This window comes from Oncorhynchus clarkii, chromosome 17, assembly GCF_045791955.1.
Source record: "Oncorhynchus clarkii lewisi isolate Uvic-CL-2024 chromosome 17, UVic_Ocla_1.0, whole genome shotgun sequence".
In the NCBI taxonomy this organism is placed as follows: Eukaryota; Metazoa; Chordata; class Actinopteri; order Salmoniformes; family Salmonidae; genus Oncorhynchus; species Oncorhynchus clarkii.
The window spans coordinates 5,345,423-5,369,983 of NC_092163.1; the positions used below are offsets into that span (position 1 = coordinate 5,345,423).

General features: G+C 45.2%; 1 protein-coding gene across 1 annotated transcript; it reads right to left on the reverse strand.

The window, feature by feature from the left end:
* Nucleotides 1–24,361, reverse strand: LOC139370293 (zinc finger protein 850-like). Its single transcript, XM_071109684.1, has 3 exons — nt 24,353–24,361; nt 2,197–2,356; nt 1–2,103 (listed from the first exon to the last, which is right to left on the reverse strand). The coding sequence occupies exons 1-3, from the start codon at nt 24,359–24,361 to the stop codon at nt 116–118; spliced, it is 2,157 nt and encodes a 718-aa protein (XP_070965785.1). The 3' UTR covers nt 1–115.
* Nucleotides 24,362–24,561: the final 200 nt, after the last annotated feature.

Consider the following 24,561-nt stretch of genomic DNA (forward strand, 5'->3'; position numbering starts at 1 on the left):
GTTCCCTTGTTACACCAAGCATGGCCACATTAAGAAAGCTCACCCTGCACGGCTTCTCTCCGACAGTCTACCATTCACTGGTTTCAGCTATAATGAAATGAAATAAATGGAAAGGTTACCCACCAGTGTGGTGTTTCCTCTTGTGTCCAGCCAGGGTTCCTGACTGACTGAACCTCTTCCCACACTGATCACAGCCAAAAGGCTTCTCTCCAGTGTGTGTTCTCTTGTGTCCAGCCAGGCTTCCTGACTGAGCGAACCTCTTCCCACACTGATCACAGCCAAAAGGCTTCTCTCCAGTGTGTGTTCGCAGGTGCACTTTTAAATCCCCTGAAGAAGTACAACTCAGCCCACAGTCTGAGCAGTGGTAAGGCTTTTCGCCAGTGTGTATTCGCTGGTGTAAAACCAACTCCCCAGACTGATTAAATCTTTTCCCACAGTCAGAGCAGTGGAATGGTTTTTCTCCTGTGTGTGTTCTCCGGTGTATTTTAAGTCCACCTGAAGTGGTTAAGCCCATTCCGCAGTCAGAGCAGTGGTAAGGCTTCTCTCCTGTGTGTGTTTTCCGGTGTGACTTTAAACTGCCTGACCCAGCAAAGCTTTTCCCACAGTCGGCACAATGGTAAGGCTTCTCTCCTGTGTGTGTTCTCTGGTGCACTTTTAAATGGTCTGACTTGCCAAAGCTTGTCCCACAGTCGGTACAATGGTAAGGCTTCTCTCCTGTGTGGGTTCGAAGGTGTGTAGCCAGACTTCCTGATGTAACAAAACTTTTGCCACATACATCACAGTTATAAGGCTTCTCTCCTGTGTGTACTCTCTGATGTACCTTAAGGTGACTTGAATTAATAAAGCTTATTCCACAGTCTGAGCAGTGGTATGGTTTCTCTCCAGTGTGTGTTCTCTGGTGTACAGTCAAGTGTGCTGCCTGAGTAAATCCCTTTCCACACTGATCACAGCTAAAAGGCTTCTCACCTGTGTGTGTTCGCTGGTGCACTGTCAGTCCGTCTAATCTAGCAAAACTTTTACTACAGCTGAAGCAGTAGTAAGGTTTCACACCTGTGTGTGTTCGCTGGTGCAGCTCTAAACCCCTTGATGTTGAAAAGTTACTTCCACAATCTGAACAGTGGTGAAGCTTCTGGCCCAGGTGTCTGCGCTGGTGTGTTTTCAGGTTGCTTGCCTGAGTAAAACTCTTCCCACAGTCCAAACAGTGGTAAGGTTTCTCTCCAGTGTGTATTCTATGGTGTTGTATCAGGTCATTTGAGCTAGTAAATCTCTTCCCACATTGATCACAGCTGTAAGGTTTCTCTCCTGTGTGTATGCGCTGGTGCTTTATCAGATTTCTTGAATGAGCAAAACTCTTCCCACAGTCAGAGCAGTGGTAAGGCTTCTCTCCGGTGTGCGTTCTCTGGTGCACTTTATTACCATGTGATGTTGAAAAGCTCTTCTCACAGACAGAGCAGTGGTAAGGCTTCTCTTGTGTGTGTGTCCGCAGATGAATTTTCAGGTTGCCTAATTGAAGAAAACTCTTCCCACAGTCAGAGCAGTGGTAAGGCTTCTCTCCGGTGTGCGTTCTCTGGTGCGCCTTATTACCCTGTGATGTTGAAAAGCTCTTCTCACAGACAGAGCAGTGGTAAGGCTTCTCTTGTGTGTGTGTCCGCAGATGAATTTTCATGTTGCCTAATTGAACAAAACTCTTCCCACAGTCTGTGCAGTGAAACGGTTTTGCTCCTGTGTGTATTCGTTGGTGAATTGTCAGGGCTCCTGACTTCGTGAATCTCCTCCCACATTGATCACAGCTAAAAGGTTTCTCTCCTGTGTGGGTCAGCTGGTGTTTTGTTAAGTTTCCTAGTTGCAAAATACTTATCCTGCAGTCTGAAGAGCTATAAGGTTTCTCTCCAGTATGAATTCTCTGGTGTGTTTTAAGTTTTGCCGACGAGGTGAAACTCTTTCCACAGTCAGAGCAGCGGTGAGGTTTCTTCCCTGCCACTCTCTGCTGGTGTTTGAGGTGTTCTGATCTGGAGAGACTGTTCTCTGCCTCATCAGCATCATGTTCGTTAGCCTCCCCAGATATGACTCTTCTACTGAGAGAGCGACGGTTACGGCTGTCCCCTGTGAAACAACGACAGACCCGTTATATTGAATGGTAATTAAGAACATCTAGGGAGTGTCCCAAAATAAATGTATGTAAGAACATAAACCCACTCAGCCCCGTTGTTTTCCTGCAGTCCACCAACAGCACAGACAACCTCTTCATACCCTGCAGTAAGGCGCTACCGGGAGAGGCACAACCTGGGGCCCCCGGGAGGGTGAAGGGGGAGGAGGGTCGGAGGGGGAGGGAGGAGGGGGGTGGGATAGGTGTTTCCTGTAAATCCAAAAAAAGAGGGTAGTGAAGTTCTCATGTTAGAACACTGAAGGGTAAAACACAATGATGATCTAATCTTAGATCTGATCTCATGTTAGAACACTGAAGGGTAAAACACAATGATGATCTGATCTCATGTTAGAACACTGAAGGGTAAAACACAATGATGATCTAATCTGAGACCTGACTGATCTTCGCTCAGTCTAGATTGTATTGGTATACGCCATAATATTAATACAATAATACATTTATTGCATAAATACTTTCCTAATATAAGTGCTTTCATAATACTTGATTAGTACAAACACATCTTATTACAGATACATGGCTTTTGGTGCCTAGATTAAAAAGGTACACATTTTCGTTTTACGTTGTTTTTACATGTCTAGGTGATCAACTCCATGTTGACCCAGCTCTGTACACTCCCATGGATTCTGCTTACGTTCTGTTTTACATGTCTAGGTGGTTAACTCTGTGTTGATCCAGTTCATTCACCAGAGCTCAGCCTTTATTCTGCTTATACAGGTCTATTCATTAACCCGATGTCGATTCTGCTCACTACTTCTGGGAGAACAGAGTCTAGATACTGGAAAATCCCCATAGTACTGGAAATTCTCCAACACTGTCCCCCCTAGGTCAGGGATACCAGAGACCCCAGACCTCGTGTTGTTCCCCCCTAGGTCAGGGATACCAGAGACCCCAGACCTCGTGTTGTTCCCCCCTAGGTCAGGGATACCAGAGACCAATTATAATATGCTACAGTAGGCGTCTGCAACATGTACCAAAATAAAATAGATTTTAAGATCTAGGATCAGCGTAAGATCTCCCAATCCTAACTATTAGGGTGTTTATTATATAACGGGGGGTGAAGCCTCCCTCAACTACAGGTCTAGGATCAGCGTGCGTGCTTCCAATCCTAACTATTAGTGTGTTTATTATATAACGGGGGTGAAGCCTCCCTTAACTAGCCTTACAGGTGTAGGATCAGCATGCGCTCTCCCAATCCTAACTAGTTAAGGGAGGCTTCACCCCGTTATATAAAAACACCCTAATAGTTAAGGTTAGGATTGGGAGAGCGCACGCTGATCCTAGACCTGTAAGGCTAGTTAAGGGAGGCTTCACCCCCGTTATATAATAAACACACTAATAGTTAGGATTGGAGAGAGCGCACGCTGATCCTAGACCTGTAAGGCTAGTTAAGGGAGGCTTCACCCCCGTTATATAATAAACACACTAATAGTTAGGATTGGAGAGAGCGCACGCTGATCCTAGACCTGTAAGGCTAGTTAAGGGAGGCTTCACCCCCGTTATATAATAAACACACTAATAGTTAGGATTGGAGAGAGCGCACGCTGATCCTAGACCTGTAAGGCTAGTTAAGGGAGGCTTCACCCCCGTTATATAATAAACACACTAATAGTTAGGATTGGAGAAAGCGCACGCTGATCCTAGACCTGTAAGGCTAGTTAAGGGAGGCTTCACCCCCGTTATATAATAAACACACTAATAGTTAGGATTGGAGAGAGCGCACGCTGATCCTAGACCTGTAAGGCTAGTTAAGGGAGGCTTCACCCTCGTTATATAATAAACACACTAATAGTTAGGATTGGGAGAGCACACGCTGATCCTAGACCTGTAAGGCTAGTTAAGGGAGGCTTCACCCCCGTTATATAATAAACACACTAATAGTTAGGATTGGGAGAGCGCACGCTGATCCTAGACCTGTAAGGCTAGTTAAGGGAGGCTTCACCCTCGTTATATAATAAACACACTAATAGTTAGGATTGGGAGAGCACACGCTGATCCTAGACCTGTAAGGCTAGTTAAGGGAGGCTTCACCCCCGTTATATAATAAACACACTAATAGTTAGGATTGGGAGAGCGCACGCTGATCCTAGACCTGTAAGGCTAGTTAAGGGAGGGTTCACCCCGTTATATAAAAACACCCTAATAGTTAAGGTTAGGATTGGGAGAGCGCACGCTGATCCTAGACCTGTAAGGCTAGTTAAGGGAGGCTTCACCCCCGTTATATAATAAACACACTAATAGTTAGGATTGGAGAGAGCGCACGCTGATCCTAGACCTGTAGTTAAGGGAGGCTTCACCCCGTTATATAATAAACACACTAATAGTTAGGATTGGGAGAGCGCACGCTGATCCTAGACCTGTAAGGTTAGTTAAGGGAGGCTTCACCCCCGTTATATAATAAACACACTAATAGTTAGGATTGGGAGAGCGCACGCTGATCCTAGACCTGTAAGGCTAGTTAAGGGAGGCTTCACCCCGTTATATATAAACATCCTAATAGTTAAGGTTAGGATTGGAGAGAGCGCACGCTGATCCTAGACCTGTAGTTAAGGGAGGCTTCACCCTCGTTATATAATAAACACACTAATAGTTAGGATTGGAGAGAGCGCACGCTGATCCTAGACCTGTAAGGCTAGTTAAGGGAGGCTTCACCCCCGTTATATAATAAACACACTAATAGTTAGGATTGGAGAGAGCGCACGCTGATCCTAGACCTGTAAGGCTAGTTAAGGGAGGCTTCACCCCCGTTATATAATAAACACACTAATAGTTAGGATTGGAGAGAGCGCACGCTGATCCTAGACCTGTAAGGCTAGTTAAGGGAGGCTTCACCCCCGTTATATAATAAACACACTAATAGTTAGGATTGGGAGAGCACACGCTGATCCTAGACCTGTAAGGCTAGTTAAGGGAGGCTTCACCCTCGTTATATAATAAACACACTAATAGTTAGGATTGGGAGAGCGCACGCTGATCCTAGACCTGTAGTTAAGGGAGGCTTCACCCCCGTTATATAATAAACACACTAATAGTTAGGATTGGAGAGAGCGCACGCTGATCCTAGACCTGTAGTTAAGGGAGGCTTCACCCCCGTTATATAATAAACACACTAATAGTTAGGATTGGAGAGAGCGCACGCTGATCCTAGACCTGTAGTTAAGGGAGGCTTCACCCCCGTTATGTAATAAACACACTAATAGTTAGGATTGGGAGAGCGCACGCTGATCCTAGACCTGTAAGTCTAGTTAAGGGAGGCTTCACCCCCGTTATATAATAAACACACTAATAGTTAGGATTGGAGAGAGCGCACGCTGATCCTAGACCTGTAAGGCTAGTTAAGGGAGGCTTCACCCCCGTTATATAATAAACACACTAATAGTTAGGATTGGGAGAGCGCACGCTGATCCTAGACCTGTAGTTAAGGGAGGCTTCACCCCCGTTATATAATAAACACACTAATAGTTAGGATTGGGAGATCTTACGCTGATCCTAGACCTGTAGTTAAGGGAGGCTTCACCCCCGTTATATAATAAACACACTAATAGTTAGGATTGGGAGATCTTACGCTGATCCTAGACCTGTAGTTAAGGGAGGCTTCACCCCCGTTATATAATAAACACACTAATAGTTAGGATTGGGAGATCTTACGCTGATCCTAGACCTGTAGTTAAGGGAGGCTTCACCCCCGTTATATAATAAACACACTAATAGTTAGGATTGGGAGAGCGCACGCTGATCCTAGACCTGTAAGGCTAGTTAAGGGAGGCTTCACCCCCGTTATATAATAAACACACTAATAGTTAGGATTGGGAGAGCGCACGCTGATCCTGGACCTGTAGTTAAGGGAGGCTTCACCCCCGTTATATAATAAACACACTAATAGTTAGGATTGGGAGAGCGCACGCTGATCCTAGACCTGTAAGGCTAGTTAAGGGAGGCTTCACCCCCGTTATATAATAAACACACTAATAGTTAGGATTGGAGAGAGCGCACGCTGATCCTAGACCTGTAAGGCTAGTTAAGGGAGGCTTCACCCCCGTTATATAATAAACACACTAATAGTTAGGATTGGGAGAGCGCACGCTGATCCTAGACCTGTAGTTAAGGGAGGCTTCACCCTCGTTATATAATAAACACACTAATAGTTAGGATTGGAGAGAGCGCACGCTGATCCTGGACCTGTAGTTAAGGGAGGCTTCACCCCCGTTATATAATAAACACACTAATAGTTAGGATTGGAGAGAGCGCACGCTGATCCTAGACCTGTAGTTAAGGGAGGCTTCACCCCCGTTATATAATAAACACACTAATAGTTAGGATTGGAGAGAGAGCACGCTGATCCTAGACCTGTAGTTAAGGGAGGCTTCACCCCCGTTATATAATAAACACACTAATAGTTAGGATTGGAGAGAGCGCACGCTGATCCTAGACCTGTAGTTAAGGGAGGCTTCACCCCCGTTATATAATAAACACACTAATAGTTAGGATTGGGAGAGCGCACGCTGATCCTAGACCTGTAAGGCTAGTTAAGGGAGGCTTCACCCCCGTTATATAATAAACACACTAATAGTTAGGATTGGAGAGAGCGCACGCTGATCCTAGACCTGTAAGGCTAGTTAAGGGAGGCTTCACCCCCGTTATATAATAAACACACTAATAGTTAGGATTGGAGAGAGCGCACGCTGATCCTAGACCTGTAAGGCTAGTTAAGGGAGGCTTCACCCCCGTTATATAATAAACACACTAATAGTTAGGATTGGAGAGAGCGCACGCTGATCCTAGACCTGTAAGGCTAGTTAAGGGAGGCTTCACCCCCGTTATATAATAAACACACTAATAGTTAGGATTGGAGAGAGCGCACGCTGATCCTAGACCTGTAAGGCTAGTTAAGGGAGGCTTCACCCCCATTATATAATAAACACACTAATAGTTAGGATTGGGAGAGCACACGCTGATCCTAGACCTGTAAGGCTAGTTAAGGGAGGCTTCACCCTCGTTATATAATAAACACACTAATAGTTAGGATTGGGAGAGCACACGCTGATCCTAGACCTGTAAGGCTAGTTAAGGGAGGCTTCACCCCCGTTATATAATAAACACACTAAAAGTTAGGATTGGGAGAGCACACGCTGATCCTAGACCTGTAAGGCTAGTTAAGGGAGGCTTCACCCTCGTTATATAATAAACACACTAATAGTTAGGATTGGGAGAGCACACGCTGAGCCTAGACCTGTAAGGCTAGTTAAGGGAGGCTTCACCCCCGTTATATAATAAACACACTAATAGTTAGGATTGGAGAGAGCGCACGCTGATCCTAGACCTGTAAGGCTAGTTAAGGGAGGCTTCACCCCCGTTATATAATAAACACACTAATAGTTAGGATTGGAGAGAGCGCACGCTGATCCTAGACCTGTAAGGCTAGTTAAGGGAGGCTTCACCCCCGTTATATAATAAACACACTAATAGTTAGGATTGGGAGAGCACACGCTGATCCTAGACCTGTAAGGCTAGTTAAGGGAGGCTTCACCCTCGTTATATAAAAACACCCTAATAGTTAAGGTTAGGATTGGGAGAGCGCACGCTGATCCTAGACCTGTAAGGCTAGTTAAGGGAGGCTTCACCCCCGTTATATAATAAACACACTAATAGTTAGGATTGGAGAGAGCGCACGCTGATCCTAGACCTGTAGTTAAGGGAGGCTTCACCCCGTTATATAATAAACACACTAATAGTTAGGATTGGGAGAGCGCACGCTGATCCTAGACCTGTAAGGTTAGTTAAGGGAGGCTTCACCCCCGTTATATAATAAACACACTAATAGTTAGGATTGGGAGAGCGCACGCTGATCCTAGACCTGTAAGGCTAGTTAAGGGAGGCTTCACCCCGTTATATATAAACATCCTAATAGTTAAGGTTAGGATTGGAGAGAGCGCACGCTGATCCTAGACCTGTAGTTAAGGGAGGCTTCACCCTCGTTATATAATAAACACACTAATAGTTAGGATTGGAGAGAGCGCACGCTGATCCTAGACCTGTAAGGCTAGTTAAGGGAGGCTTCACCCCCGTTATATAATAAACACACTAATAGTTAGGATTGGAGAGAGCGCACGCTGATCCTAGACCTGTAAGGCTAGTTAAGGGAGGCTTCACCCCCGTTATATAATAAACACACTAATAGTTAGGATTGGAGAGAGCGCACGCTGATCCTAGACCTGTAAGGCTAGTTAAGGGAGGCTTCACCCCCGTTATATAATAAACACACTAATAGTTAGGATTGGGAGAGCACACGCTGATCCTAGACCTGTAAGGCTAGTTAAGGGAGGCTTCACCCTCGTTATATAATAAACACACTAATAGTTAGGATTGGGAGAGCGCACGCTGATCCTAGACCTGTAGTTAAGGGAGGCTTCACCCCCGTTATATAATAAACACACTAATAGTTAGGATTGGAGAGAGCGCACGCTGATCCTAGACCTGTAGTTAAGGGAGGCTTCACCCCCGTTATATAATAAACACACTAATAGTTAGGATTGGAGAGAGCGCACGCTGATCCTAGACCTGTAGTTAAGGGAGGCTTCACCCCCGTTATGTAATAAACACACTAATAGTTAGGATTGGGAGAGCGCACGCTGATCCTAGACCTGTAAGTCTAGTTAAGGGAGGCTTCACCCCCGTTATATAATAAACACACTAATAGTTAGGATTGGAGAGAGCGCACGCTGATCCTAGACCTGTAAGGCTAGTTAAGGGAGGCTTCACCCCCGTTATATAATAAACACACTAATAGTTAGGATTGGGAGAGCGCACGCTGATCCTAGACCTGTAGTTAAGGGAGGCTTCACCCCCGTTATATAATAAACACACTAATAGTTAGGATTGGGAGATCTTACGCTGATCCTAGACCTGTAGTTAAGGGAGGCTTCACCCCCGTTATATAATAAACACACTAATAGTTAGGATTGGGAGATCTTACGCTGATCCTAGACCTGTAGTTAAGGGAGGCTTCACCCCCGTTATATAATAAACACACTAATAGTTAGGATTGGGAGATCTTACGCTGATCCTAGACCTGTAGTTAAGGGAGGCTTCACCCCCGTTATATAATAAACACACTAATAGTTAGGATTGGGAGAGCGCACGCTGATCCTAGACCTGTAAGGCTAGTTAAGGGAGGCTTCACCCCCGTTATATAATAAACACACTAATAGTTAGGATTGGGAGAGCGCACGCTGATCCTGGACCTGTAGTTAAGGGAGGCTTCACCCCCGTTATATAATAAACACACTAATAGTTAGGATTGGGAGAGCGCACGCTGATCCTAGACCTGTAAGGCTAGTTAAGGGAGGCTTCACCCCCGTTATATAATAAACACACTAATAGTTAGGATTGGAGAGAGCGCACGCTGATCCTAGACCTGTAAGGCTAGTTAAGGGAGGCTTCACCCCCGTTATATAATAAACACACTAATAGTTAGGATTGGGAGAGCGCACGCTGATCCTAGACCTGTAGTTAAGGGAGGCTTCACCCTCGTTATATAATAAACACACTAATAGTTAGGATTGGAGAGAGCGCACGCTGATCCTGGACCTGTAGTTAAGGGAGGCTTCACCCCCGTTATATAATAAACACACTAATAGTTAGGATTGGAGAGAGCGCACGCTGATCCTAGACCTGTAGTTAAGGGAGGCTTCACCCCCGTTATATAATAAACACACTAATAGTTAGGATTGGAGAGAGAGCACGCTGATCCTAGACCTGTAGTTAAGGGAGGCTTCACCCCCGTTATATAATAAACACACTAATAGTTAGGATTGGAGAGAGCGCACGCTGATCCTAGACCTGTAGTTAAGGGAGGCTTCACCCCCGTTATATAATAAACACACTAATAGTTAGGATTGGGAGAGCGCACGCTGATCCTAGACCTGTAAGGCTAGTTAAGGGAGGCTTCACCCCCGTTATATAATAAACACACTAATAGTTAGGATTGGAGAGAGCGCACGCTGATCCTAGACCTGTAAGGCTAGTTAAGGGAGGCTTCACCCCCGTTATATAATAAACACACTAATAGTTAGGATTGGAGAGAGCGCACGCTGATCCTAGACCTGTAAGGCTAGTTAAGGGAGGCTTCACCCCCGTTATATAATAAACACACTAATAGTTAGGATTGGAGAGAGCGCACGCTGATCCTAGACCTGTAAGGCTAGTTAAGGGAGGCTTCACCCCCGTTATATAATAAACACACTAATAGTTAGGATTGGAGAGAGCGCACGCTGATCCTAGACCTGTAAGGCTAGTTAAGGGAGGCTTCACCCCCATTATATAATAAACACACTAATAGTTAGGATTGGGAGAGCACACGCTGATCCTAGACCTGTAAGGCTAGTTAAGGGAGGCTTCACCCTCGTTATATAATAAACACACTAATAGTTAGGATTGGGAGAGCACACGCTGATCCTAGACCTGTAAGGCTAGTTAAGGGAGGCTTCACCCCCGTTATATAATAAACACACTAAAAGTTAGGATTGGGAGAGCGCACGCTGATCCTAGACCTGTAAGGCTAGTTAAGGGAGGCTTCACCCTCGTTATATAATAAACACACTAATAGTTAGGATTGGGAGAGCACACGCTGAGCCTAGACCTGTAAGGCTAGTTAAGGGAGGCTTCACCCCCGTTATATAATAAACACACTAATAGTTAGGATTGGAGAGAGCGCACGCTGATCCTAGACCTGTAAGGCTAGTTAAGGGAGGCTTCACCCCCGTTATATAATAAACACACTAATAGTTAGGATTGGAGAGAGCGCACGCTGATCCTAGACCTGTAAGGCTAGTTAAGGGAGGCTTCACCCCCGTTATATAATAAACACACTAATAGTTAGGATTGGGAGAGCACACGCTGATCCTAGACCTGTAAGGCTAGTTAAGGGAGGCTTCACCCTCGTTATATAATAAACACACTAATAGTTAGGATTGGAGAGAGCGCACGCTGATCCTAGACCTGTAAGGCTAGTTAAGGGAGGCTTCACCCCCGTTATATAATAAACACACTAATAGTTAGGATTGGAGAGAGCGCACGCTGATCCTAGACCTGTAAGGCTAGTTAAGGGAGGCTTCACCCCCGTTATATAATAAACACACTAATAGTTAGGATTGGAGAGAGCGCACGCTGATCCTAGACCTGTAAGGCTAGTTAAGGGAGGCTTCACCCCCGTTATATAATAAACACACTAATAGTTAGGATTGGAGAAAGCGCACGCTGATCCTAGACCTGTAAGGCTAGTTAAGGGAGGCTTCACCCCCGTTATATAATAAACACACTAATAGTTAGGATTGGAGAGAGCGCACGCTGATCCTAGACCTGTAAGGCTAGTTAAGGGAGGCTTCACCCCCGTTATATAATAAACACACTAATAGTTAGGATTGGAGAGAGCGCACGCTGATCCTAGACCTGTAAGGCTAGTTAAGGGAGGCTTCACCCCCGTTATATAATAAACACACTAATAGTTAGGATTGGAGAGAGCGCACGCTGATCCTAGACCTGTAAGGCTAGTTAAGGGAGGCTTCACCCCCGTTATATAATAAACACACTAATAGTTAGGATTGGGAGAGCACACGCTGATCCTAGACCTGTAAGGCTAGTTAAGGGAGGCTTCACCCTCGTTATATAATAAACACACTAATAGTTAGGATTGGGAGAGCACACGCTGATCCTAGACCTGTAAGGCTAGTTAAGGGAGGCTTCACCCCCGTTATATAATAAACACACTAAAAGTTAGGATTGGGAGAGCGCACGCTGATCCTAGACCTGTAAGGCTAGTTAAGGGAGGCTTCACCCTCGTTATATAATAAACACACTAATAGTTAGGATTGGGAGAGCACACGCTGATCCTAGACCTGTAAGGCTAGTTAAGGGAGGCTTCACCCCCGTTATATAATAAACACACTAATAGTTAGGATTGGAGAGAGCGCACGCTGATCCTAGACCTGTAAGGCTAGTTAAGGGAGGCTTCACCCCCGTTATATAATAAACACACTAATAGTTAGGATTGGAGAGAGCGCACGCTGATCCTAGACCTGTAAGGCTAGTTAAGGGAGGCTTCACCCCCGTTATATAATAAACACACTAATAGTTAGGATTGGGAGAGCACACGCTGATCCTAGACCTGTAAGGCTAGTTAAGGGAGGCTTCACCCTCGTTATATAATAAACACACTAAAAGTTAGGATTGGGAGAGCGCACGCTGATCCTAGACCTGTAAGGCTAGTTAAGGGAGGCTTCACCCTCGTTATATAATAAACACACTAATAGTTAGGATTGGGAGAGCACACGCTGATCCTAGACCTGTAAGGCTAGTTAAGGGAGGCTTCACCCCCGTTATATAATAAACACACTAATAGTTAGGATTGGAGAGAGCGCACGCTGATCCTAGACCTGTAAGGCTAGTTAAGGGAGGCTTCACCCTCGTTATATAATAAACACACTAATAGTTAGGATTGGGAGAGCACACGCTGATCCTAGACCTGTAAGGCTAGTTAAGGGAGGCTTCACCCCCGTTATATAATAAACACACTAATAGTTAGGATTGGGAGAGCGCACGCTGATCCTAGACCTGTAAGGCTAGTTAAGGGAGGCTTCACCCTCGTTATATAATAAACACACTAATAGTTAGGATTGGGAGAGCACACGCTGATCCTAGACCTGTAAGGCTAGTTAAGGGAGGCTTCACCCTCGTTATATAATAAACACACTAATAGTTAGGATTGGGAGAGCACACGCTGATCCTAGACCTGTAAGGCTAGTTAAGGGAGGCTTCACCCTCGTTATATAATAAACACACTAATAGTTAGGATTGGGAGAGCACACGCTGATCCTAGACCTGTAAGGCTAGTTAAGGGAGGCTTCACCCCCGTTATATAATAAACACACTAATAGTTAGGATTGGAGAGAGCGCACGCTGATCCTAGACCTGTAAGGCTAGTTAAGGGAGGCTTCACCCCCGTTATATAATAAACACACTAATAGTTAGGATTGGAGAGAGCGCACGCTGATCCTAGACCTGTAAGGCTAGTTAAGGGAGGCTTCACCCCCGTTATATAATAAACACACTAATAGTTAGGATTGGAGAGAGCGCACGCTGATCCTAGACCTGTAAGGCTAGTTAAGGGAGGCTTCACCCCCGTTATATAATAAACACACTAATAGTTAGGATTGGGAGAGCACACGCTGATCCTAGACCTGTAAGGCTAGTTAAGGGAGGCTTCACCCTCGTTATATAATAAACACACTAATAGTTAGGATTGGAGAGAGCGCACGCTGATCCTAGACCTGTAAGGCTAGTTAAGGGAGGCTTCACCCCCGTTATATAATAAACACACTAATAGTTAGGATTGGAGAGAGCGCACGCTGATCCTAGACCTGTAAGGCTAGTTAAGGGAGGCTTCACCCCCGTTATATAATAAACACACTAATAGTTAGGATTGGAGAGAGCGCACGCTGATCCTAGACCTGTAAGGCTAGTTAAGGGACGCTTCACCCCCGTTATATAATAAACACACTAATAGTTAGGATTGGAGAGAGCGCACGCTGATCCTAGACCTGTAAGGCTAGTTAAGGGAGGCTTCACCCCCGTTATATAATAAACACACTAATAGTTAGGATTGGAGAGAGCGCACGCTGATCCTAGACCTGTAAGGCTAGTTAAGGGAGGCTTCACCCCCGTTATATAATAAACACACTAATAGTTAGGATTGGAGAGAGCGCACGCTGATCCTAGACCTGTAAGGCTAGTTAAGGGAGGCTTCACCCCCATTATATAATAAACACACTAATAGTTAGGATTGGGAGAGCACACGCTGATCCTAGACCTGTAAGGCTAGTTAAGGGAGGCTTCACCCTCGTTATATAATAAACACACTAATAGTTAGGATTGGGAGAGCACACGCTGATCCTAGACCTGTAAGGCTAGTTAAGGGAGGCTTCACCCCCGTTATATAATAAACACACTAAAAGTTAGGATTGGGAGAGCGCACGCTGATCCTAGACCTGTAAGGCTAGTTAAGGGAGGCTTCACCCTCGTTATATAATAAACACACTAATAGTTAGGATTGGGAGAGCACACGCTGAGCCTAGACCTGTAAGGCTAGTTAAGGGAGGCTTCACCCCCGTTATATAATAAACACACTAATAGTTAGGATTGGAGAGAGCGCACGCTGATCCTAGACCTGTAAGGCTAGTTAAGGGAGGCTTCACCCCCGTTATATAATAAACACACTAATAGTTAGGATTGGAGAGAGCGCACGCTGATCCTAGACCTGTAAGGCTAGTTAAGGGAGGCTTCACCCCCATTATATAATAAACACACTAATAGTTAGGATTGGGAGAGCACACGCTGATCCTAGACCTGTAAGGCTAGTTAAGGGAGGCTTCACCCTCGTTATATAATAAACACACTAATAGTTAGGATTGGGAGAGCACACGCTGATCCTAGACCTGTAAGGCTAGTTAAGGGAGGCTTCACCCCCGTTATATAATAAACACACTAAAAGTTAGGATTGGGAGAGCGCACGCTGATCCTAGACCTGTAAGGCTAGTTAAGGGAGGCTTCACCCTCGTTATATAATAAACACACTAATAGTTAGGATTGGGAGAGCACACGCTGAGCCTAGACCTGTAAGGCTAGTTAAGGGAGGCTTCACCCCCGTTATATAATAAACACACTAATAGTTAGGATTGGAGAGAGCGCACGCTGATCCTAGACCTGTAAGGCTAGTTAAGGGAGGCTTCACCCCCGTTATATAATAAACACACTAATAGTTAGGATTGGAGAGAGCGCACGCTGATCCTAGACCTGTAAGGCTAGTTAAGGGAGGCTTCACCCCCGTTATATAATAAACACACTAATAGTTAGGATTGGGAGAGCTCACGCTGATCCTAGACCTGTAAGGCTAGTTAAGGGAGGCTTCACCCTCGTTATATAATAAACACACTAATAGTTAGGATTGGAGAGAGCGCACGCTGATCCTAGACCTGTAAGGCTAGTTAAGGGAGGCTTCACCCCCGTTATATAATAAACACACTAATAGTTAGGATTGGGAGAGCACACGCTGATCCTAGACCTGTAAGGCTAGTTAAGGGAGGCTTCACCCTCGTTATATAATAAACACACTAATAGTTAGGATTGGAGAGAGCGCACGCTGATCCTAGACCTGTAAGGCTAGTTAAGGGAGGCTTCACCCCCGTTATATAATAAACACACTAATAGTTAGGATTGGAGAGAGCGCACGCTGATCCTAGACCTGTAAGGCTAGTTAAGGGAGGCTTCACCCCCGTTATATAATAAACACACTAATAGTTAGGATTGGAGAGAGCGCACGCTGATCCTAGACCTGTAAGGCTAGTTAAGGGAGGCTTCACCCCCGTTATATAATAAACACACTAATAGTTAGGATTGGAGAGAGCGCACGCTGATCCTAGACCTGTAAGGCTAGTTAAGGGAGGCTTCACCCCCGTTATATAATAAACACACTAATAGTTAGGATTGGAGAGAGCGCACGCTGATCCTAGACCTGTAAGGCTAGTTAAGGGAGGCTTCACCCCCGTCATATAATAAACACACTAATAGTTAGGATTGGAGAGAGCGCACGCTGATCCTAGACCTGTAAGGCTAGTTAAGGGAGGCTTCACCCCCATTATATAATAAACACACTAATAGTTAGGATTGGGAGAGCACACGCTGATCCTAGACCTGTAAGGCTAGTTAAGGGAGGCTTCACCCTCGTTATATAATAAACACACTAATAGTTAGGATTGGGAGAGCACACGCTGATCCTAGACCTGTAAGGCTAGTTAAGGGAGGCTTCACCCCCGTTATATAATAAACACACTAAAAGTTAGGATTGGGAGAGCGCACGCTGATCCTAGACCTGTAAGGCTAGTTAAGGGAGGCTTCACCCTCGTTATATAATAAACACACTAATAGTTAGGATTGGGAGAGCACACGCTGACCCTAGACCTGTAAGGCTAGTTAAGGGAGGCTTCACCCCCGTTATATAATAAACACACTAATAGTTAGGATTGGAGAGAGCGCACGCTGATCCTAGACCTGTAAGGCTAGTTAAGGGAGGCTTCACCCCCGTTATATAATAAACACACTAATAGTTAGGATTGGAGAGAGCGCACGCTGATCCTAGACCTGTAAGGCTAGTTAAGGGAGGCTTCACCCCCGTTATATAATAAACACACTAATAGTTAGGATTGGGAGAGCTCACGCTGATCCTAGACCTGTAAGGCTAGTTAAGGGAGGCTTCACCCTCGTTATATAATAAACACACTAATAGTTAGGATTGGAGAGAGCGCACGCTGATCCTAGACCTGTAAGGCTAGTTAAGGGAGGCTTCACCCCCGTTATATAATAAACACACTAATAGTTAGGATTGGAGAAAGCGCACGCTGATCCTAGACCTGTAAGGCTAGTTAAGGGAGGCTTCACCCCCGTTATATAATAAACACACTAATAGTTAGGATTGGAGAGAGCGCACGCTGATCCTAGACCTGTAAGGCTAGTTAAGGGAGGCTTCACCCCCGTTATATAATAAACACACTAATAGTTAGGATTGGAGAGAGCGCACGCTGATCCTAGACCTGTAAGGCTAGTTAAGGGAGGCTTCACCCCCGTTATATAATAAACACACTAATAGTTAGGATTGGAGAGAGCGCACGCTGATCCTAGACCTGTAAGGCTAGTTAAGGGAGGCTTCACCCCCGTTATATAATAAACACACTAATAGTTAGGATTGGGAGAGCACACGCTGATCCTAGACCTGTAAGGCTAGTTAAGGGAGGCTTCACCCTCGTTATATAATAAACACACTAATAGTTAGGATTGGGAGAGCACACGCTGATCCTAGACCTGTAAGGCTAGTTAAGGGAGGCTTCACCCCCGTTATATAATAAACACACTAAAAGTTAGGATTGGGAGAGCGCACGCTGATCCTAGACCTGTAAGGCTAGTTAAGGGAGGCTTCACCCTCGTTATATAATAAACACACTAATAGTTAGGATTGGGAGAGCACACGCTGATCCTAGACCTGTAAGGCTAGTTAAGGGAGGCTTCACCCCCGTTATATAATAAACACACTAAAAGTTAGGATTGGGAGAGCGCACGCTGATCCTAGACCTGTAAGGCTAGTTAAGGGAGGCTTCACCCTCGTTATATAATAAACACACTAATAGTTAGGATTGGGAGAGCACACGCTGACCCTAGACCTGTAAGGCTAGTTAAGGGAGGCTTCACCCCCGTTATATAATAAACACACTAATAGTTAGGATTGGAGAGAGCGCACGCTGATCCTAGACCTGTAAGGCTAGTTAAGGGAGGCTTCACCCCCGTTATATAATAAACACACTAATAGTTAGGATTGGAGAGAGCGCACGCTGATCCTAGACCTGTAAGGCTAGTTAAGGGAGGCTTCACCCCCGTTATATAATAAACACACTAATAGTTAGGATTGGGAGAGCTCACGCTGATCCTAGACCTGTAAGGCTAGTTAAGGGAGGCTTCACCCTCGTTATATAATAAACACACTAATAGTTAGGATTGGAGAGAGCGCACGCTGATCCTAGACCTGTAAGGCTAGTTAAGGGAGGCTTCACCCCCGTTATATAATAAACACACTAATAGTTAGGATTGGAGAAAGCGCACGCTGATCCTAGACCTGTAAGGCTAGTTAAGGGAGGCTTCACCCCCGTTATATAATAAACACACTAATAGTTAGGATTGGAGAGAGCGCACGCTGATCCTAGACCTGTAAGGCTAGTTAAGGGAGGCTTCACCCCCGTTATATAATAAACACACTAATAGTTAGGATTGGAGAGAGCGCACGCTGATCCTAGACCTGTAAGGCTAGTTAAGGGAGGCTTCACCCCCGTTATATAATAAACACACTAATAGTTAGGATTGGAGAGAGCGCACGCTGATCCTAGACCTGTAAGGCTAGTTAAGGGAGGCTTCACCCCCGTTATATAATAAACACACTAATAGTTAGGATTGGGAGAGCACACGCTGATCCTAGACCTGTAAGGCTAGTTAAGGGAGGCTTCACCCTCGTTATATAATAAACACACTAATAGTTAGGATTGGGAGAGCACACGCTGATCCTAGACCTGTAAGGCTAGTTAAGGGAGGCTTCACCCCCGTTATATAATAAACACACTAAAAGTTAGGATTGGGAGAGCGCACGCTGATCCTAGACCTGTAAGGCTAGTTAAGGGAGGCTTCACCCTCGTTATATAATAAACACACTAATAGTTAGGATTGGGAGAGCACACGCTGATCCTAGACCTGTAAGGCTAGTTAAGGGAGGCTTCACCCCCGTTATATAATAAACACACTAATAGTTAGGATTGGAGAGAGCGCACGCTGATCCTAGACCTGTAAGGCTAGTTAAGGGAGGCTTCACCCCCGTTATATAATAAACACACTAATAGTTAGGATTGGAGAGAGCGCACGCTGATCCTAGACCTGTAAGGCTAGTTAAGGGAGGCTTCACCCCCGTTATATAATAAACACACTAATAGTTAGGATTGGGAGAGCACACGCTGATCCTAGACCTGTAAGGCTAGTTAAGGGAGGCTTCACCCTCGTTATATAATAAACACACTAATAGTTAGGATTGGGAGAGCACACGCTGATCCTAGACCTGTAAGGCTAGTTAAGGGAGGCTTCACCCCCGTTATATAATAAACACACTAAAAGTTAGGATTGGGAGAGCGCACGCTGATCCTAGACCTGTAAGGCTAGTTAAGGGAGGCTTCACCCTCGTTATATAATAAACACACTAATAGTTAGGATTGGGAGAGCACACGCTGATCCTAGACCTGTAAGGCTAGTTAAGGGAGGCTTCACCCCCGTTATATAATAAACACACTAATAGTTAGGATTGGAGAGAGCGCACGCTGATCCTAGACCTGTAAGGCTAGTTAAGGGAGGCTTCACCCTCGTTATATAATAAACACACTAATAGTTAGGATTGGGAGAGCACACGCTGATCCTAGACCTGTAAGGCTAGTTAAGGGAGGCTTCACCCCCGTTATATAATAAACACACTAATAGTTAGGATTGGGAGAGCGCATGCTGATCCTAGACCTGTAAGGCTAGTTAAGGGAGGCTTCACCCTCGTTATATAATAAACACACTAATAGTTAGGATTGGGAGAGCACACGCTGATCCTAGACCTGTAAGGCTAGTTAAGGGAGGCTTCACCCTCGTTATATAATAAACACACTAATAGTTAGGATTGGGAGAGCACACGCTGATCCTAGACCTGTAAGGCTAGTTAAGGGAGGCTTCACCCCCGTTATATAATAAACACACTAATAGTTAGGATTGGAGAGAGCGCACGCTGATCCTAGACCTGTAAGGCTAGTTAAGGGAGGCTTCACCCCCGTTATATAATAAACACACTAATAGTTAGGATTGGAGAGAGCGCACGCTGATCCTAGACCTGTAAGGCTAGTTAAGGGAGGCTTCACCCCCGTTATATAATAAACACACTAATAGTTAGGATTGGAGAGAGCGCACGCTGATCCTAGACCTGTAAGGCTAGTTAAGGGAGGCTTCACCCCCGTTATATAATAAACACACTAATAGTTAGGATTGGGAGAGCACACGCTGATCCTAGACCTGTAAGGCTAGTTAAGGGAGGCTTCACCCTCGTTATATAATAAACACACTAATAGTTAGGATTGGAGAGAGCGCACGCTGATCCTAGACCTGTAAGGCTAGTTAAGGGAGGCTTCACCCCCGTTATATAATAAACACACTAATAGTTAGGATTGGAGAGAGCGCACGCTGATCCTAGACCTGTAAGGCTAGTTAAGGGAGGCTTCACCCCCGTTATATAATAAACACACTAATAGTTAGGATTGGAGAGAGCGCACGCTGATCCTAGACCTGTAAGGCTAGTTAAGGGAGGCTTCACCCCCGTTATATAATAAACACACTAATAGTTAGGATTGGAGAGAGCGCACGCTGATCCTAGACCTGTAAGGCTAGTTAAGGGAGGCTTCACCCCCGTTATATAATAAACACACTAATAGTTAGGATTGGAGAGAGCGCACGCTGATCCTAGACCTGTAAGGCTAGTTAAGGGAGGCTTCACCCCCGTTATATAATAAACACACTAATAGTTAGGATTGGAGAGAGCGCACGCTGATCCTAGACCTGTAAGGCTAGTTAAGGGAGGCTTCACCCCCGTTATATAATAAACACACTAATAGTTAGGATTGGGAGAGCACACGCTGATCCTAGACCTGTAAGGCTAGTTAAGGGAGGCTTCACCCTCGTTATATAATAAACACACTAATAGTTAGGATTGGGAGAGCACACGCTGATCCTAGACCTGTAAGGCTAGTTAAGGGAGGCTTCACCCCCGTTATATAATAAACACACTAATAGTTAGGATTGGAGAGAGCGCACGCTGATCCTAGACCTGTAAGGCTAGTTAAGGGAGGCTTCACCCCCGTTATATAATAAACACACTAATAGTTAGGATTGGGAGAGCACACGCTGATCCTAGACCTGTAAGGCTAGTTAAGGGAGGCTTCACCCTCGTTATATAATAAACACACTAATAGTTAGGATTGGGAGAGCACACGCTGATCCTAGACCTGTAAGGCTAGTTAAGGGAGGCTTCACCCCCGTTATATAATAAACACACTAAAAGTTAGGATTGGGAGAGCGCACGCTGATCCTAGACCTGTCAGGCTAGTTAAGGGAGGCTTCACCCTCGTTATATAATAAACACACTAATAGTTAGGATTGGGAGAGCACACGCTGATCCTAGACCTGTAAGGCTAGTTAAGGGAGGCTTCACCCCCGTTATATAATAAACACACTAATAGTTAGGATTGGAGAGAGCGCACGCTGATCCTAGACCTGTAAGGCTAGTTAAGGGAGGCTTCACCCTCGTTATATAATAAACACACTAATAGTTAGGATTGGGAGAGCACACGCTGATCCTAGACCTGTAAGGCTAGTTAAGGGAGGCTTCACCCCCGTTATATAATAAACACACTAATAGTTAGGATTGGGAGAGCGCACGCTGATCCTAGACCTGTAAGGCTAGTTAAGGGAGGCTTCACCCTCGTTATATAATAAACACACTAATAGTTAGGATTGGGAGAGCACACGCTGATCCTAGACCTGTAAGGCTAGTTAAGGGAGGCTTCACCCCCGTTATATAATAAACACACTAATAGTTAGGATTGGGAGAGCGCACGCTGATCCTAGACCTGTAAGGCTAGTTAAGGGAGGGTTCACCCCCGTTATATAATAAACACACTAATAGTTAGGATTGGAGAGAGCGCACGCTGATCCTAGACCTGTAAGGCTAGTTAAGGGAGGCTTCACCCCGTTATATAAAAACACCCTAATAGTTAAGGTTAGGATTGGGAGAGCGCACGCTGATCCTAGACCTGTAAGGCTAGTTAAGGGAGGCTTCACCCCCGTTATATAATAAACACACTAATAGTTAGGATTGGAGAGAGCGCACGCTGATCCTAGACCTGTAGTTAAGGGAGGCTTCACCCCGTTATATAATAAACACACTAATAGTTAGGATTGGGAGAGCGCACGCTGATCCTAGACCTGTAAGGTTAGTTAAGGGAGGCTTCACCCCCGTTATATAATAAACACACTAATAGTTAGGATTGGGAGAGCGCACGCTGATCCTAGACCTGTAAGGCTAGTTAAGGGAGGCTTCACCCCGTTATATATAAACATCCTAATAGTTAAGGTTAGGATTGGAGAGAGCGCACGCTGATCCTAGACCTGTAGTTAAGGGAGGCTTCACCCTCGTTATATAATAAACACACTAATAGTTAGGATTGGAGAGAGCGCACGCTGATCCTAGACCTGTAAGGCTAGTTAAGGGAGGCTTCACCCCCGTTATATAATAAACACACTAATAGTTAGGATTGGAGAGAGCGCACGCTGATCCTAGACCTGTAAGGCTAGTTAAGGGAGGCTTCACCCCCGTTATATAATAAACACACTAATAGTTAGGATTGGAGAGAGCGCACGCTGATCCTAGACCTGTAAGGCTAGTTAAGGGAGGCTTCACCCCCGTTATATAATAAACACACTAATAGTTAGGATTGGGAGAGCACACGCTGATCCTAGACCTGTAAGGCTAGTTAAGGGAGGCTTCACCCTCGTTATATAATAAACACACTAATAGTTAGGATTGGGAGAGCGCACGCTGATCCTAGACCTGTAGTTAAGGGAGGCTTCACCCCCGTTATATAATAAACACACTAATAGTTAGGATTGGAGAGAGCGCACGCTGATCCTAGACCTGTAGTTAAGGGAGGCTTCACCCCCGTTATATAATAAACACACTAATAGTTAGGATTGGAGAGAGCGCACGCTGATCCTAGACCTGTAGTTAAGGGAGGCTTCACCCCCGTTATGTAATAAACACACTAATAGTTAGGATTGGGAGAGCGCACGCTGATCCTAGACCTGTAAGTCTAGTTAAGGGAGGCTTCACCCCCGTTATATAATAAACACACTAATAGTTAGGATTGGAGAGAGCGCACGCTGATCCTAGACCTGTAAGGCTAGTTAAGGGAGGCTTCACCCCCGTTATATAATAAACACACTAATAGTTAGGATTGGGAGAGCGCACGCTGATCCTAGACCTGTAGTTAAGGGAGGCTTCACCCCCGTTATATAATAAACACACTAATAGTTAGGATTGGGAGATCTTACGCTGATCCTAGACCTGTAGTTAAGGGAGGCTTCACCCCCGTTATATAATAAACACACTAATAGTTAGGATTGGGAGATCTTACGCTGATCCTAGACCTGTAGTTAAGGGAGGCTTCACCCCCGTTATATAATAAACACACTAATAGTTAGGATTGGGAGATCTTACGCTGATCCTAGACCTGTAGTTAAGGGAGGCTTCACCCCCGTTATATAATAAACACACTAATAGTTAGGATTGGGAGAGCGCACGCTGATCCTAGACCTGTAAGGCTAGTTAAGGGAGGCTTCACCCCCGTTATATAATAAACACACTAATAGTTAGGATTGGGAGAGCGCACGCTGATCCTGGACCTGTAGTTAAGGGAGGCTTCACCCCCGTTATATAATAAACACACTAATAGTTAGGATTGGGAGAGCGCACGCTGATCCTAGACCTGTAAGGCTAGTTAAGGGAGGCTTCACCCCCGTTATATAATAAACACACTAATAGTTAGGATTGGAGAGAGCGCACGCTGATCCTAGACCTGTAAGGCTAGTTAAGGGAGGCTTCACCCCCGTTATATAATAAACACACTAATAGTTAGGATTGGGAGAGCGCACGCTGATCCTAGACCTGTAGTTAAGGGAGGCTTCACCCTCGTTATATAATAAACACACTAATAGTTAGGATTGGAGAGAGCGCACGCTGATCCTGGACCTGTAGTTAAGGGAGGCTTCACCCCCGTTATATAATAAACACACTAATAGTTAGGATTGGAGAGAGCGCACGCTGATCCTAGACCTGTAGTTAAGGGAGGCTTCACCCCCGTTATATAATAAACACACTAATAGTTAGGATTGGAGAGAGAGCACGCTGATCCTAGACCTGTAGTTAAGGGAGGCTTCACCCCCGTTATATAATAAACACACTAATAGTTAGGATTGGAGAGAGCGCACGCTGATCCTAGACCTGTAGTTAAGGGAGGCTTCACCCCCGTTATATAATAAACACACTAATAGTTAGGATTGGGAGAGCGCACGCTGATCCTAGACCTGTAAGGCTAGTTAAGGGAGGCTTCACCCCCGTTATATAATAAACACACTAATAGTTAGGATTGGGCGAGCGCACGCTGATCCTAGACCTGTAGTTAAGGGAGGCTTCACCCCCGTTATATAATAAACACACTAATAGTTAGGATTGGAGAGAGCGCACGCTGATCCTAGACCTGTAGTTAAGGGAGGCTTCACCCCCGTTATATAATAAACACACTAATAGTTAGGATTGGAGAGAGCGCACGCTGATCCTAGACCTGTAGTTATAAGGGAGGCTTCACCCCCGTTATATAATAAACACACTAATAGTTAGGATTGGAGAGAGCACACGCTGATCCTAGACCTGTAGTTGAGGGAGGCTTCACCCCCGTTATATAATAAACTCACCTGATTCATTGTAGAAACGTTTGTTTTGTTTATGGTCGATCGCAGAGTTCAGGAGAAGTTAACCAGATAATTGTTTATGTCTAGTCTACTGACCTTGTAGATTAGGGAGGTAGAAGACCGAGACGTTACATTCCAACACGTTACTCTCTGCCTAACACCACGCCCAGACCGGACGCGCGTGCAAATGTATTTTGTCCCCAACACACTAA